The sequence below is a fragment of the Chelonia mydas genome, chromosome 7 (genome assembly GCF_015237465.2).
Source record: "Chelonia mydas isolate rCheMyd1 chromosome 7, rCheMyd1.pri.v2, whole genome shotgun sequence".
In the NCBI taxonomy this organism is placed as follows: domain Eukaryota; kingdom Metazoa; phylum Chordata; order Testudines; family Cheloniidae; genus Chelonia; species Chelonia mydas.
This window is the reverse complement of record NC_057853.1, coordinates 113,070,892-113,088,304: the sequence shown is the minus strand read 5'-3', so window position 1 is coordinate 113,088,304 and position 17,413 is coordinate 113,070,892. Positions and strand designations below refer to the sequence as shown.

General features: G+C 43.3%; 1 protein-coding gene across 1 annotated transcript in view; it reads left to right on the top strand.

Annotated features, from left to right (window-relative positions):
- Positions 1 to 403: 403 nt before the first annotated feature.
- TECTB (tectorin beta) overlaps positions 404 to 17,413 on the top strand; it is a 28,677-nt gene continuing 11,667 nt past the window's right edge. Inside the window, exons 1-2 of the mRNA XM_043551966.1 lie at positions 404 to 513; positions 1,010 to 1,076. Of these exons, the coding sequence (XP_043407901.1) occupies positions 404 to 513; positions 1,010 to 1,076 (177 nt within the window). The remainder of the gene's footprint in view (positions 514 to 1,009; positions 1,077 to 17,413) is intronic.

The window sequence follows — 17,413 nt, the reverse complement described above, 5'->3', positions numbered from 1 at the left end:
AGTGAGTGGAACTTCTTTTCCTTGGGGACAGGCACAGATCTGAGAGAACAAGAGGAAGAGCTCTGAGCTTGGCCTAGATCTTCTCCCTGCCCACACCAGCATTCCTCACAATGACATGACTTTTGTTTACGCTCCTGTGCCATTAGCTTGGTGAATGGCAGCCATCCACTCACAACCCCTCTGCAGCGCAGAAAAGCCAGGGAAGAGGAATCTCTTCTGCACAGAGCAGCAGTTCGTTAGGCTAGTTTTTGCACTCGAGAGGATGATGTCCCATTAGGAGTAGCTCTTCACCTTACTTCTCCCCAGATTCCCAAGCCATGCAGAGTTCAGCTCCAACACAGCAGCAGCAGCCGTAGCGGGCTTGTCTACAGTCACCTGGCAGACTTAGACATGGGCAGTAGACATGGCAGAAGCTGTAGTGCAGACAGGGCTCGTGCTTTTTCACATCAAAGCCTCAGCTCTGCCTACAATACAGCTTCAGCTGTTACCACCACTAATGCAGCTGCATGGGCTGTGAGTTACGACTATGAAGTTTGCCAGCATAGACGCTGGCAGAGAGGGGAAAGGTGGCTTTGCAGGTGGGGGGGGGGGAGAGAAAGGGGTGTTTTGCACGTCGCCACCACTCGTCCGCACACCTTCATACCAGGCAATAGAGTGAATCATGGACTCCTTAAGAAACTGAGATGTTTTAGTCATAGATTGCAGTAGCTCAAGCACAGAGTCCAATTAACTCTAATAACGAAACATTTCTAAAGTTCGCTCCGGGGCAGATTTTAACAGGAACCCTGGGGCAAAAATAAGAGTGACTAATCCCCTGAATTGACCCAGTGCTCAAATCCATCACTACAAGCATTTCAGATTCAGTTAAGCTTTATAATGTTCCTACATTGTTCAAATCTTCACTGCTGACTCAATTACAAAGATACCTGTCTAGCTTTCCCTTTAGCTATTAATTTTCACAGTGCTACCAGCTGCACTGAATTCTATGTTCCTGTGTTAATTATTTCAGATACCTGGGTCCAGATTCTAAACTGATGGCAATGGAGTTACTCTGGATCTACAACAATGTAATTGAGGTTAGAATCTGATCTGTTACACTCTGTTACACTCCTTAAACTCCACCTATCCCTTGGAAATTAATCAGATTCTGTACCACTTGGGAATTTTAATGGAAGAAAAGAACTTTGATAAATTTCAGAGACGGTAAAACGTTATCTCCTTGAGGCAGGGAGCGATAAGGAATGGCTTTGATGTGCAATAATTGGAAAAAAAAATACCACTTAGATGACCACAATGTTCCCTTGCTCTCTTGGATTAAAATTACATTCTTTCTGCCACTAAAATGCCAGATCACATACTCTCTGCAGTTTCATCTCTACCACTGTGAAACAAAGCAAAAAGAGAGTAAGCGCTTACATTAAAATATAATATATATACATTTTCTTTTCTTTTTTTTTAATATAACCTGGTTACACACGTGGGGCGACACTCTGTGCTGGTCTCGCAGGAGGAACAGCGCCAGTTGCAATTGAGATGAGGAAGGGGCAAAGGTGGCTACAAACTAAACTTAGGTCACTAAAGGAGTCACCTCTCAGCCTGAGCAACGTAAGTTTCACCAGTGTAAGTGGTGGTGTAAGCAGCACTATGTTGGTGGGAGAGCTTTGCTGAGGTGACAGAGATGGTCATTGTCAATTCAAGATCCTTTCAGGGCAGATCCAGGGGTAATCCCTGGGGATCTCTGCCTCACTTTAGAATCTCTAGCCCTGTGAGAATTCAAACACCAAAGATTTGTGACCTGGACCACAGCCCCTGCACAAAAAAACAGAGCTTGAATTACCTATTGCAAGCTTGGGGCCAATCCAGTGCCAACAATAGGAGTTCACTGACCATTGGATCAGTCCCAACATGATCTCAACTCAACTTCATACAAAGCCATTTCTTGTTTGCATTGGTGTTGTACAAACATATACTGGAGAAAGCCAGTCCTTGCTCACAAGAGCATATAGTCTACAGGAGAAGCAAGGGATACAGCATACAAGCAAAGCAAAAGCTATTTATATTTCTAATGACCACCGTTAAGTATGATGCATAATCTCAAAAGAAAGGGCACCAGCACTCAAAAGCCACTTAACAACTCTTCATAATGCATTTATCAGACCCTCGACAATAAGAGACTGTCTCCATTTGGGATGTTATCGACCTGCTGGAAATCACAAACATTTAAAAAGTAGGACACTCGAAGGCTAACGGTTACAGTGTATTAAGAAAAGTAGGTCTAAGAATGAACTAGTGGGATTATGTGGCTTGGAAAACAAGAACACTGATTCTAATCAGCAACGGCTATTGATAAGAGTGCAAAGGTTCAAGTTTACATTTTATACGGGCGGTGATTTGAGAGGACAGCACTATAGATACTGATGGAAGATTGTTTGGTAACAGTGAGTAACTGAATTTTAACTGGAGGTATGAGAGAGTGGACTAAGGTCTGTAATAGGGAGACTTTACCCTTCTATAGCACAGCATGGCCAAACCCAAACTTTCAAAAAATCATGATTTTTGGAGCCTAACTTATGTGGCTTAAAAATCAAGAGATTTTTAAAAGAATGCATTTGGAGTCCTGTTATTTGCCTTCCAGCTTTTGAATCTTTAGGGTTCATGTTTTCTTGTGCAAGGGCTAGAAACTTACTTTTTAGAAACAAAAATTAAAGCTGAGATTCTGTTGGATGCTGAGGCCTACAGGCTATAAGGGAAAACATCAAATGTTGCAAAACTCACAATAAATTGGTGAGAGTTTGCAACGCTGGCTAGTAGAGACTTTCACTGAATCATCTTAGAGCAGGGGTGGCCAACATGTGGCTCTGGAGCCCCACGCGGCTCTTCAGAAGTTAATATGCGGCTCCTTGTATAGGCACTGACTCCGGGGCTGGAGTGACAGGAGCCAACTTTCCAACGTGCAGGGGGGTGCTCACTGCTCAATCCCTGGCTTTGCCGCAGGCCCTGCCCCACTCCACCCCTTCCTGCCCCCTCCCCTGAGCCTACCGTGCCCTCGCTCCTCTCCTTCCCCCCTTTCCCCCCAAGTCTCCTACACTGCATGAAACAGCTGATCAGGAGACGTGGGAAGGGAGAAGGAGGTGCTGATTGGCGGGGCTGCCAGTGGGCGGGAGGCGCTGGGAGTGGGGTGAGGGGAGCTGATACGGGGCTGCTGATGTATTACTGTGGCTCTTTGGCAATGTACATGGGTAAATTCTGACTCCTTCTCAGGCTCAGGTTGGCCACCCCTGTCTTAGAGCACTGTGCATTAACTGGATTAGGCCTTGGGTTACCTCTTCAGCAGCAAGGCCCAACTTTTGAAAGACAACTTTGTTTAATCTTGGAATTCAGACTGTTTTGTGAGAGTCTCCTTCAGCACCCAGCGACCAGTCCAAGTCCTCAAACAGCAGCACACACTGGTGAGAGGCTCCTGTGAGGGCCCATTCCAAGCCACCCCCACCCTACTTTGAAACAGGCAGCTCCCAGCTAACGTAGTTTACAAAGCTAATCACACACACACATATACAGAGCAATAAAGTATTCAAACAAACTCAGTACTAAGAATCAGCAATATGGACCCATTTCTAAGACTCTCCCAAGGGCCCTCAGGCTTGCCGTCCACACTCCAGCGCCACACATGCACAGAGCAGGTGTGCATGGTTATACCCACAGCATCATACCAGAGGGTCAACCTGAGGCACAAAAAGCTCAAAGGCGACATTTTCATACTTGGGTGGCAAAAGTTCAGCATCTAAATCTAGATAGAGGCACTGAAATAGATGTGCCCTGGCTGTCAGAGATGCTAAATAGGCATAGCTCCCACTCAAGTCACCAAGTCCAGTTCTATATCACCATATCCAAGATCGTAGGCTAGCCACCACTGGATAACATATGGGAGTGGGGAAGGTGGCTGTCTCCAGAGTGCCCCCCTTGCAGCAGGGGGGGCTGTGCTAGAATCCCTGCCTCAGTTTCCCTTTAGTCAGTCTTCAGCCTATTCTTGTTTCAGTGGCAATTTGCTGCCATAGACATAACTTGGCCTTCCTGCCAAGCTGCTAACAAAAGACCACCCATTCCAGGGGTCCACGTCCAAACCATACCCAGTGCAAAGTCTTCGCTCCACTCTCCGGCAGGGCCTAGCGCCACCTTCCCAAGGAGTCTGTCTTTTCTGTTCTTGGGGCTCAGCTTTCACCATTCCTAGGCTCCTTTTCACCTCTCTCCTCAGTCCCGCCTGGGCTCCTTTGGGTTGCCCCCTGCTCTTTCCTGAACAGCCACTCCCCAGCCTTCCTGCTTGGAATCTTCTACAGGCCTCTGTCTGCCTTGTACTCTCCTCTGGCTCCTCAGAGTCTTCTGCGCTCCTCTCCAGCCAGCTCCCCACTACTGGACTTCTTTCCTTTTAAGTCCGACCCTGTCCAGGTGTAGCCAGCAGAGCTAATTGAATAGAGCTGACTGGCCTCAAGGCCTCCTGGTCCTTAATGGCGCAGGCCACCCTGTTACAGCATCCAAAGGAACAGCGTGCACTGTGGTTTTCTCCTCCCTGCCCACTCAGATCAAAGCAGTGCTGCTGTGTGCCCATATTCCCAACATCAATGGTCCTGCTGACAGCGGTTTGCCTAGATTATACCTGCTAAGAGAACAAAATCTTCAGGAGAGAAAGCATAATTCTCCGCCAGGTCAGGGTGTACATCCCCAAAAGCACAGACGAAGCCCAGCTATATTCCACCCCAGAATGTTCCTCCCTATGTAAGCAGTGTCAGGATGAGCTCCACCCTGACATCTGGTGGTGAGGTGTGGCAAGTTGTGGAAAAGAACTTCAGGGGTCGATCTCATTTGCATAGGCACACCCACCCCGCCTAGAATGAGGCCATAGCTGCCCAAATGGTCACTTTGGCTGCTGTGGGATCCCCAGTGTCTCTGTTATTGGGTCAGGAAGAATAAATTGTTATTACCCTGATTATGGGAACTGTGCTTGGAACTGTACTTGGCCTTTTGTTATGATGGAGGGACTCACCATCAACTAAGTAGCACTCGCTAGGCAAGGGTCATGGGTTCCAAAACTCTGTGAATTGAGAGAGGTTGGGGACAAGTATTAATACTTGGTGGCATGGGCCCCTTGGTGAGGGCCTTACATGCTAATTGCACTTCCTCCTCTCGCCACTGTGGAATATCAGAGCTAATTTTGATTCCATTAGGAGTCTAGTTACAGGCTGCTGAGCTCACTTTGGGCTAATGGTGCACCAGCGCAGAGGCTCCCCTACTACAAGCTGAATTCACCAAAGAGCTGAACTGACTAAGAGCTGAAATCACTGAGCGTTGTCTTAAGTACTGGGGGTGCCTGAAGATATATTGTGGAGCCGTTTGTGGGACGACTGGAGTACCTTGTGGACAGGCTGGTGGAGCAGTTCGTGGGATGGCGGGAGCTGCTTGTGGGACGTGGAGCGGAGCAGTTTGTGGACCGGCTGGTGGAGCCGAGCGAAGCAGTTCGTGGGGCGGCTAGTGGAGCGAAGGCCTATGGAGCTGTGGGGCGGCAGCTTCAGATCATGTAAGGTGCCCCTTACCTCTCTCCCCCCCACCATCTCCACCCAGGTTGGGAGGTAAAGCTCTGCAGATAAACTTTCGAACTCTGGGGCTGCCCTGACCAGGGACAGAGACTTTTGGGCCATTGGACTTTTGGGACTTTGGGTGATTTGGGGTTGCTGGACTCAAGAACCAAAGGGAAAGGACATGCCCCAATTTGCTTGGGGCGGTTTTTTTTTTTTTTTTTTTTTTGCTCATGGGTTGTGTTACGAATCCTGTTGGTGGTGTTTCCCCAACATAATGCCACATTGTTTCTCTCTGTTATTAAAAGGCTTTTTGCTACACTCAGACTATGTGCTTGCGAGAGGGGAAGTATTGCCTCTTGGAGGCGCCCAGCGGGGGTGGTATATACTTGTCCCAGGTCACTGGGTGGGGGCTCGGGCCAGTTTGCATTGTGTTATTGGAATGAATCCCCTAGATATTGAACCCGGCCCTTGTTGCTGCCAACTCTGACGGGCAGAAGGGTTACACCTATATTCCCTCATGGGCTTTTCTGGGAGCCTGAATCAGAGCAGACATATCTGTGCCTTGCCCCCCTTACACCTGCGAGTTTTCGAGCCTGCGGCAAGCAGGACATAGCAACCAGGATTCATCCTCTTACCTGTTGGGCTCCATTTGCTTTACAAATCTAATACAATCTCTGAGTTATGGCATATTCAAAGATAATCTATGGCTTGCAGAAGTGCCTCCAGGAAACTGGTGAGGGAGCGGGACAGCAGAAGGAGAGTGAGGTTTCTATTATGTATTTATATTTCAACAGCACCCAGAGGCCCTGGCTGAGATCAGGGCTCAGTTGTACTAGGGCGCTGTACACACACAGAGAGTCTCTGCCCTAAAATGAAGACAAAGGGTGGGAGGGGAAACAGAGGCAACAAGGTAAAGTGACTTGCCCAAATTCACAAAGCAATTTGGGATCAGAGCAGACAACAGAACCAAGTTCTCCTAACTCCCACTCCAGTGTCCCATCCACTAGATCACACCCCTTTCCTGGTATCTGTAGTAAGAGGGAAGAATGGGGCAGGGGAATGGACACAAATAACAGCTATAGTGAGCCAAAGGGGAAGTCAGTAAGAGTTTTTGGTGCAGAAGGGATTCAGGCTCACAGCATTGACATGACTATAACAAACTGATAAATCTAGCTTTAACAAAATCACACTAATTTGCTACAGTTCTAGCACCGATATGCTCTTGTCATGATAAAAAAAAGTAGGGCTGTCAATTAATCGCAGTTAACTCATGCGATTAACTCAAAAAAATTAATCACAATTAAGAAAATTAATTGTGATTAATCGCACTGTTATACAATAGAATACCACTTGAAATGTAGTAAATATTTTTGGATGTTTTTCTACATTTTCAGATGTATTGATTTCTATTACAATACTGAATACAACGTGTACAGTGCTCACTTTATATTATTATTTTGGATTATGACTATTTGCACTGTAAAAACAATAAACAAAAGAAACTGTATTTTCCAATTCACATCATACAAGTACCATAATGCAATCTCTTTATCGTGAAAGAGTAACTTACAAATGTAGACCTTTTTTTGTTACATAACTACACTCAAAAACAAAACAATGTAATACTTTGGAGCCTACAAGTCCACTCAGTCCTACTTCTTGTTCAGCCAATCGCTAAGACAAACAAGCTTGTTTCGATTTATGGGACATAATGCTGCCCGCTTTTTATTTATGCTGTCACCTGAAAGTGAGAACAGGCATTCGCATGGCACTTTTGTAGCCGGCATTGCAAGGTATTTATGTGCCAGATATGCTAAACATTCATATGCCCCTTCATGCTTCAGCCACCATTCCAGAGGACATGCTTCCATGCTGATGATGCTCGTTAAAAAAAGAATGTATTAATTAAATTTGTGACTGAACTCCTTGGGGGAGAATTGTATGTCTCCTCTTCGGTTTTACCTGCATTCTGCCATATATGTCATGTTATAGCAGTCTCGGATGAAGACCCAGCACACATCCTTTTTAAGAACACTTTCACAGCAGATTTGACAAAACTCAAAGACGATACCAATGTGAGATTTTTAAAAATAATAGCTATGGCACTCGACCCAAGGTTTAAGACTCTGGAGTGCCTTCTAAAATCTGAGAGGGACTAGGTGTGGCGCATGCTTTCAGACATCTTGAAAGAGCAACACTCAGATGCGGAAACTAGAGAACCCAAACCACCAAAAAAGAAAATCAACCTTCTGCTGGTGGCATCTGACTCAGATGATGAAAATGAACATACGTCGGCCTCCACTGCTTTGGATCGTTATCGAGCAGAACCCCTCATTAGCATGGAGGAATGTCCTTTGGAATGGTGGTTGAAGCATGAAGGTACATATGAATCTTTAACACATCTGGCACATAAATATCTTGTGATGCCGGCTACAACAGTGCCATGTGAACGTCTGTTCTCACTTTCAGGTGACATTGTAAACAAGAAGTTGGCAGCATTATCTCCTGCAAATTGTAACCAAACTTGTTTGTCTGAGCAATTGGCTGAAGTAGGACTGAGTGGACTTGTAGGCTCTAAAGTTTAAATTGTTTTATTTTTGAATGCAGTTTTTTTGTACCTAATTCTACATTTGTAAGTTCAACTTTCATGATAAAGAGATTGCACTACATTACCTGTATTAGGTGAATTGAAAAATACTATTTCTTTCATTTTTTACAGTGCAAACATTTGTAATAAAAATAACTATAAAGTGAGCACTGTACACTTTGTATTCTGTGTTGTAATTGAAATCAATGTATTTGAAAATGTAGAAAACATCCAAAAATATTTAAATAAATGGTATTCTATTACTGTTTAACAGTGCGATTAATTGCAACTAATTTTTTTAATCGGGTGATTAATTGCAATTAATTTTTTTAATTGCTTGACAGCCCTGAAAAAATGGAAGTAAACAAGAAGTCCTGACATAATTTAATAACAGCCATATACCTATTTTCCACAGCAAGATAAAATAATAGCTGTGGAAAGACTGATTTCTAAACCCTAAATCAATATCTGGATCATGATAAATTATTTAAGAACGGTTTGTGTTCAATGCTCCATCTGTCTCCTGTCATGATCAGTGGCTAGCGTACCTACCTCCTTTTCTATTTCTTATTCTATAACATGGGTATTTTGGTGGATTAGGATGATGTACAGATTGTATAATAAACTGGGATGTTGTCTTCAGCAGCTCTTAAAAATAAATTCAGCTCGTAAACTGGGAAAAAGTGCAAGAGTTCTTGTTCAGACCTGCTGGAAGATGTATGTTCACTTGTGTTAGCCCACGCCCTGTGAAAGGGCTGGGAGCTGAAATTCCATGTTAGTACTGGGGGTTTTGGCATGAAGCCCTGCAGGTCTGGAAAACCTGACTCTCCAGACACTAAAGAGTTAAAAATATAGGCCAAGACCTTCGAGAGAGAATAGATATTTTGACCACTTCAATTTTTGGGGTGACGAACTTGTTACATTAAAAAGGGGCTTGAATTTCAGTCAGTGCTGAGCATCTGTGCTCTGAAATCAGGTTCCTTTTCACACATCTCAGGTTAGGCACTCACAATCACTAGTCACATTTTTGGATCTATACATTTTTTTGCACATGTAAAACACGTTTCTGAAATAGCTAAGCATATGCTGGTTTCTTTTTTGAAGACCTGGAGCTGTCTTTGTTCATTGTCTTCAGTCGTATATCAAATCAAATGCCATGTTTTAAGTCAGCTGGAATGATCAGACATTACGGGAAGGCCAAACGCTGTATTTCAGCCCCTTTCCAAAAGAGCTAAGCAGAATCAGCTACAAAGTTACACTAGTTGGTACATTCGGTTTTTCCATTGGTGCGAACAGAAAAGAACTGTAGATTGGATGCTTTTGCAGCCCCCTCCCTCACCCCGGATGACTCTCATAGTGCTAATTTAGGCCACCAAATATGGGACACCATGGGGAATGTGTTCAGTGGAAAATGTGTCTGTCTCGTGTTACTATCCTCCCCAATTAGTCCAGGATGTGGCCACTTTAAGAAGCATCCTCTTTCAGTAGACTGAAAATTCCCCAGCCCTGACTCTGAGCTACTCTGAGTTTTTACTGGGTACCCAGTTCTCTGTATTAGAACGGTGGATTTGGCATGCAGGCATTTTAAGCAATGGGGCACGAGGTAACAGCACTTTCATGTAAGCCTTTTAGTTTCTTTTGTCGCTACCACAGGTCTTGATCTTTTTGCAATGTAGAAGAATTTTTAGTGGAAGGGGAGGAAGGAGAGAGAATGGGTCACTTGTGTCGTTCATTACTTTAACTGATTTTCTCAGGCTGGCAGCCAGCACTGGCACCATAGCTATTGCTCCAGTAATGTTCTTTTTCTGGACAGTGTCCCAGTAGCACTGGAATGTTGCAGCAGATATGGCAACAGCACTGTAATGCCTCTAACTCGGCATGCGGTAGTATGAGACAATCCATCAAGCCTTTCAGAGGGGAATCTGTAGCAGTTGTCTTAGCCCATCTCTGCTCATTACGTTTCAGAAGAGAGTGAGGCTGCATTCCCCAACTTCTTGCTCTGCAGCAACACAGCTGGAGAAACAGTGAGATTGCAGTACAGCAAATTTAAAAAAATATGAAAAGCCAGGTCCTTACCTGGTGTAACTCCATGATAGCTTCCCTGGCATCAGAGGATCTGGCCCTAAATGTGCCTTTTAAAAAAAAATTAATTGGAAACTTGCATTGAAACCTTATAGTTTAATGAAATGAAATCACTACCCAATGTGACAAGATAGTAGAGCTAAGCAAATACTGGATTTTCCAGTCAGGGACCAAGTCAACAAAAAATTCAGTTCCGTTTGAACCAAAACCAATTTTTTCCAATATTTATCATTGAGTCAAAACCTTTTTTTGAATCAACCAAAATAGTTTCAGTCAACTCAAAATGAGGAGTTGGGTTTTTTTAGTTTTTCATTTCAATTTAGTCATTCGGGGTGTTTTTCTCTTTTTTTGTGTGTTTTTTTTTAAACTGGCCAAATTTGGAAGTGAAATGACGTTTCAAAATGAAGAGTCAAAATGAAGCATTTCAAAACAAAAAAACCCAAAACATTTCCAAATGGTCCAAACAAAACATTTTGTCTATTTTGAGAAAATATTTTTAGGGTTTTTTTCTTTTTGGCGAAAACTGATTTGCAAATATGGGTTGAATTTGACAAATATTTTGGAGTCCCCAAAAATGCATATTTTGACAAAAATTCTATTCGCTGAAAAAAATATCACCCAGCTCTACTAGTTAGAACTGAAAGGGTATGTCTACACTGCAACTAAAAACCCACGACTGGCCTGTACCACCTGACTTGGCCCTCAGGACTCAGGCTGAGGGACTTTTAATTGTGGTGCAGACATTTGGGCTCAGGCTGGAGCCTGGGCTCTACGACCCTGCGAGATGGGAGAATCCCAGAACTCAGGCTGCAGCCCGAGCCTGAATATCTCTGCAGCAATTAAACAGCCCCATATCTCAAGCCCGCAAGCCTGAGTCAGCTGGCACGGGTCAGCTCCGGGTGTCCAACTGCAGTGTAGACATACCTGAAGAGTCCCAATGGAAACAAATTCCCAGGCAAAAACTTTGTAAGAGAAATTTTAAAAGAATATTCATTTAAATTAGATGATAAAACTGGGTATATACTACAAAAAAATCACATTTGTGAGCAGTCATTCTGGTTACCAATAGATGTTTACTTCTAGCATGTTCACACCACTTTTAATGGGCCATCATGAACATTCAGGTGAATGACTGGTTGATATAAATGTCTGGGGTATTTTTATTCTTCTCCTGTATTCACACACACAACACATCAGGGAATACCTGCATGAATTAGAGTAAATGCTTTCCATTATTCACCTGTTTAATTAGCTCAGCCATCCAATCAGGAAACAGAAACACCATCATGAGTTCAGGTGATCGACCAATCACACACCATGACTAACATTATGAAGAGCTGAAGCACTCAGTTCCCAAATACTCCATGAACTGAAATGTATTCACACTACCTGCTAACTGAACAATCACTAACAACAAATACATTCATACAAATCAGGGCTTGTCGCTGGATAATTCACAAGAAAAGAAAAGGTCTAACTTTCTGGGTAAACTAATGGATAGTTGGATCGTTGCTTTTAGAGGTTAATATATTTTGTACTTATGTAGATCTCCTATCATCCAAGATCTCAAAGCAACATACAAAGTATGAAAATAAGCCTCACAACATCCCTACAGACTAACTATCTCCTAAATAAGGACTACTAGGGTGAATAAAGATGGCATGATCAGGCCCAGAACCTGCAAGGTATTGACTTCCAACTTCTGTTGAAATCAATGGAAGTTAGGAGCTTAGATACCTTTGAGAATCTGGGCCTTAGTTTTTAATCAGTCATCTCTCTCTTAGGCAAAACTCCATGGAAATGAATAAGTACTTCAGTATTTGGCCCAATTTTTCTATAATGTGCTTTGAAACATAGTGCTCAAAACAACATCAATATGAAGTGGAAACTAGGGTTCGGGGTTATAGGCCAGATCTAATTCCCATTGAAATCAGATAGACCCTTTCCATTGACTCCAGTTAAAGTTAAATTAGGCCCCCATAAGATCATTGCTTATAGATCTGAGCATCCATCAGCTTTATTCTCTTATCCAGTGTAATAAAAATCAGATGTCATAATATTCATCCCAGCATAGACTAGTTTCCATCATGTAACAGCCGGACAGTAAATGTTTGCTCAGCTCTCAGTCAAAGGAGGAGACCAAAGCAAAAGAGACAAGCTGCCCTTTTAGGTTAGGTTCACAACAAAGCTTTCATTTACTCTTTGTTGAGATTTTTACTGATACGTACACTGTTAAAATGTTGCTTAAATTAAGGGGAGGGGCTGGGCAATGAGTCTCAGTGGTGTACTTTGCTATTTAATGAGCTTTTATTTTTTTTTAAATTACTCAGAGAAATACAAACCTCCCCCAGGTCTTAACCTTTTATCAGCCCAGGTATCAAACACCGGTTGGCCTAAGTACATTTTGTGCAGTCCTTGTTTCTTATGCAAATGGAAACATCTATAGACCAGTCTGCACTGTAGTCGAATTTGTTTCATGGACTTCATTCTGTTTTGTACTTTTCACCTAAAAGGAGTATCAGGTAGCTGGAGGCTTTTTCCCCCGCCATGAGGAGATTGTGGGAGATTTATTTTCTTCCTAAAATTATTGAGATAAATCCATCTGAGTGCAATTCCACTGAAGTCAGTTGGGTTACCCAAGGGGTGAATATTTTTCATCACCCTGCTTCAAAGCAAAAGCACTACTATGTAGTCAATCTTCATGTATTTTAAGTGTTTCTACTAATGCTATAGGATGATCAACCAAAAATATATATGCTACTGTCTTTGTCAGTCAGGGTGTTTGTATTATGTCCGTACCTACATAGCTCTTGATCAAATCTCAGTTAAACGCCTAGAGCCCAAATCCAACTCCACTGAAGTCAATGGAGTCGCACTTTGTCTACCACAGGGCTGAATTTGGTTCCTTGAGTCTGAAGAATTGGGATGGGCAGACTTGCAAGGACAAGCTTTCTCATGAGATCCTTCCTCTTGTGTTTGGGCTGCATGTATCCTGTCTCATGATGTTTTGACACTTATGTTGATGTTTCCAGTCCTAAGCAAAACTAGGAAGTAGAGAATCACAAAAGCAATGACAACAATAAGTTAACCACTCTATCTCAATCTTTCTCTCTCTCTCTCTTTTTTTTTTTTTTTTGTTAAAACACACACCACAAATGTTCCATTTAATTTTGGATCAAGAAGTGAGTAGATGTTTGAATTTGGGCTTTATAAAGTGACATATAGATCTGGATTTTCAAAATCACTAATTCCAGGATTTCTGGTCAGGGCCCAGGCTCATCTGTAATTGGATTAAACCAGCTGACTCATGCTCTCTAGTTCTTGTATAATGAACTATTCTTTAACTCAGTTGCAATGACAGTGGACTAGGGTCGAGTGGCCTGATCTTGCATGTCAATACATGTGTAAGTAATTTCATTTAAATCAATGGATAATTATTTACAGAATTGGGCCCATGAGGGCAAAAGGACCAGCCTATTTAATATACTCTGGTCTAGTCTTGCAATTGTTATGTGACTAAAGGTTGCAGAGTCAGGCTTGTGGCTTATTGTTTGAAATAGGGAATTGTTAGGTCCAGTATTCCACTATTTTTACTTGAAATATCATGGGCTATATTGTACCCTCACATTGTAATGAAATCAATGGGGAGTTCTGCTTAAAAATTCATAGCCTGAGATGGCCCCAACATTTTTACTATTAAGAAAATAGTGTTTATATTACTATAATTCCACATTAGAGAGACAAGGTCGGTGAGGTAGTATCTCTTATTGGACCTATTTCTGTTGGCAAGGGAGATAATGTTTTGAGGTTACACAGAGCTGAAAATTAGGACTCAAACTCATCTCTCTCACCAACAGAAGTTGAGCCAATAAAAGATATTACCTCATCCAACTTGTTCCTCTAATATCCTGAAACCAACACAGCTACAATGCTGCATACTATAATTCCACATAACTGATTGCTTATTTTTAGACCAAGTTCCCCTCCAGTACACCCCAAGGACAAACTGTTTGTGATATTGGTGACTAACTCATCTCCTTAGGAATGAGAAGGAGGGAAAAATGGCAGGAGTAAAGAGTAAAGAGAAGAGGGAGTTGCACATCGCATTAGAAATGTTAATACACATTAAAAACTTCCCTAATACTAACTCACCATGTAAGGAATCACTTTAGTTGTATACATTTTATAGGGAAAATCTAGGCTGGGTTTTTGTGGGTTTTTTTGGTAAGTTTTATGAAAAATTCAAAATGTGGAAGTTGTTTACATTTTGCAGAATTCAAAACAGAGCAATTTTTCCCCATTTTTAAAAAAATTGTTAATTGACATTTTTATTGATACCATTATCAAAACATGTAGCTTGCTGAAAATTAGGTTTTCAGACAGCTTAAATATTTCAATCAACATTTTGATAGCAGTTTCCAGTGGTTTCTGATACAAATCCTTGACAAAAATTTGTAATTAAAAAAAGGCAGCAAGAGTTTTGCAAACAAATAAAAGGGATGGGGGGGTTATTTTTTGAATAATTTTCATTTTGAATGAAAGGCTGTTTTTTTTATTTAGCTATTTTGCTTTTGAAAACTGTCAGCCTGCTCTAGGCAAATCCTCACTGGACATCTGCACCCTCTGAAGTCCTCAAACACAATGAAAATGCCAACTTCCTGCTGTGTAGCAGGCTAAGTTCCCTGTAAGCTGCACGACTGCGCAGCAGGCTATCAAGGGCCGTGCAGGTGGGGAAAGGTGCCAATCCCCCCGCCCAATCCAGCCCCACAGGAGCTGCTGGGGAAAGGATCCCCTCCCCTGATCCAAGCCCAGCGCTACTGGAGCTGCCACAGCCCAGGAGAGGCACCTCTCTGCCAGAACTGCCACGGCCCAGCCCAGCCCAGTCCAGCCCAGCCTCACCAGAGCTGCCATGGCTGGGGAGAGGCACCTCTCACCTGGCCCCAAGCTGCTGCAGCGAGAGAGGGCTGGGGGGAGTCCTCTCTCCCCACCGCAGCCCCAGGGCAACCTGGACCCCAAACCCCTCATCCCCAGCCCCACTCCAGAGCCGCACCCCCCCGCACCCCAACCCACTGCCCCAGCCCTGAGGCCCCTCCCACACTCTGAACCCCTAGGCCTCACCCCTACCACACATCACCTCCATATTGGTGCACATAACAAAATTAATTCCGCATACAGACAAAAGAAATTAGAGGGAACACTGGTAGCAGGGATAGGTGGTGGGCTCTGCACCTCCTAGCATACAGCCTGGTGAAGGACAGAATGTGGATGAGCTACAATCATGATTATTGGGTCTCTGTATGATCTACTGTCTCAAACACCATGTCATGGGGAAGCCATGGGTTATATGTGCCGCTACTCACATACATTTGCAGCCACAGCTGGCCACAATGTATGGTGAATATAGGCCTTTTGATCTGGCTCTCCGCAAAAGGGTGACTTTTACCCATTATGGACGCTTTTCTGGGATTAGGTGCAAAAGGCAAGTCCCACCTAAGGAAATATATTCCATCTTGGATTCATGTGAGCATCTGCAAAAGGATAATAAAATCTACTGAAATATGAAAGAGCCCCAATGATGGAAAATAATCTATTGAATATTGTCTCCTGTGTCTATCCGAGTGACATTAGAGGGTGGGATTTTCAAAAACACCCAAGCGAGCTAGGCCCTAACTCCCATAGATATTCAATAAGAGTTGGGCACACAGTGTCCGTGACGGGGATGTGGGCAGTCAGGCCTAGTGGTCAGAGCAGAGAGGTGCCCAAGCCAAGGATCACAGACAGAGGCAGAGCCAGGGTCAGAACTGAATTCAGCAGCCAGATGCCAGAGCCAAGGGTTAGACCCAAAGTCAGAGGTCAGGAATCAGAGCCAAGGGTTAGGCCTGGTCTACACTGGGGGAGGGAGGGGAGGAGAATAGATCTAAGTTACGCAACTTCAGCTACGTGACTAATGTAGCTGAAGTCAACGTACTTATATCCACTCACCACGGTGTCTTCACTGCGGTAAGTCGATAGCTGCCGCTCCCCCATCGACTCCGCCTGCGCCTCTCGCTCCGGTGGAGTACCGGAGTCAACGGGAGAGCGCTTGGCGGTTGATTTATCGCATCTTCACTAGACACGATAAATCAACCCCTGCTGGATCGATCACTCCGGAAGTAAGTGTAGACATGCCCTTAGACCGGGTTACCTGGTGTGAGGTAAGGCAAGAGCAGGGCTGGACCAGGCAGGCACAGGACCTATCATAACTGTGGGCAAATGCTTTGAGCAGCCAGTGAACTGCTGCTGCAACTGGTCTTAAGAGCCAGTCTGCTGATCCTTCCAGGTGATGGAATGAATCATGCAGCCTGCTACAGGCTAGCTGCACTTATTAGATTGTCTGGAGAGTAGGTCTGCTGCAGGCCCTGCTTCCTGACACATAGTACCCTTGTGCTTGTTTGAAATTCCCACCCAATGGGCATTCAGTGTCTTTTAAGTAAGCAGATTTCAGCCAGCAGGCTTCCTGCCAATAAAAAAAAATCCACATACTATCTTCCAAGTTAAGATGTAAAACAAATTTGGTGCAACTTTCATACTGTTAGCAGAATTCTGTTTGAAGACCATAATAAATAGGTTTAAACCTCATTCAGATAGCATGAATAATGTCTACCCTAGGGCAGGGGAACTGAACTTTCCATTCAGTTACTTTGTACAATTCTTTTTGGCCATCCTACCCTATTGGATACTACTGGTAGATTGAGATTTAACCAAAGATGGGTCCCTTTCACAAGATGGCCTATATAAAGTGACGATAACGCCAGCTGGATTCATTTGAAAGAAGGACATCTTGGGAAGAGCAGATACACAGCTAACAGAATAAAACAGGGAGAATGAACACCTGAATCCTTTGCCAGTTCTTGTCTTGTAGGTATTATATTCCTTAAACTTCTAATGGGTGCATGTGATTTTTTTAAAGGAATTGTCACTTAGATATACAGTATAAACATTTAATATATTATTAGAAAAACAGGCTGATTGATTGAAAATGTTTTTTGTGTTGAAAATACTAATTCCAAGGAAAAAACTGTTTTTCTATCTGGGCACATTACTGGCTAAATGATACTTGTTATTTCTGTCTGCTGAGTGATCTGTGTAAGCTAGAGGAATTACCTAAAAAGTGTCTGGTATGGAAAAATACAAG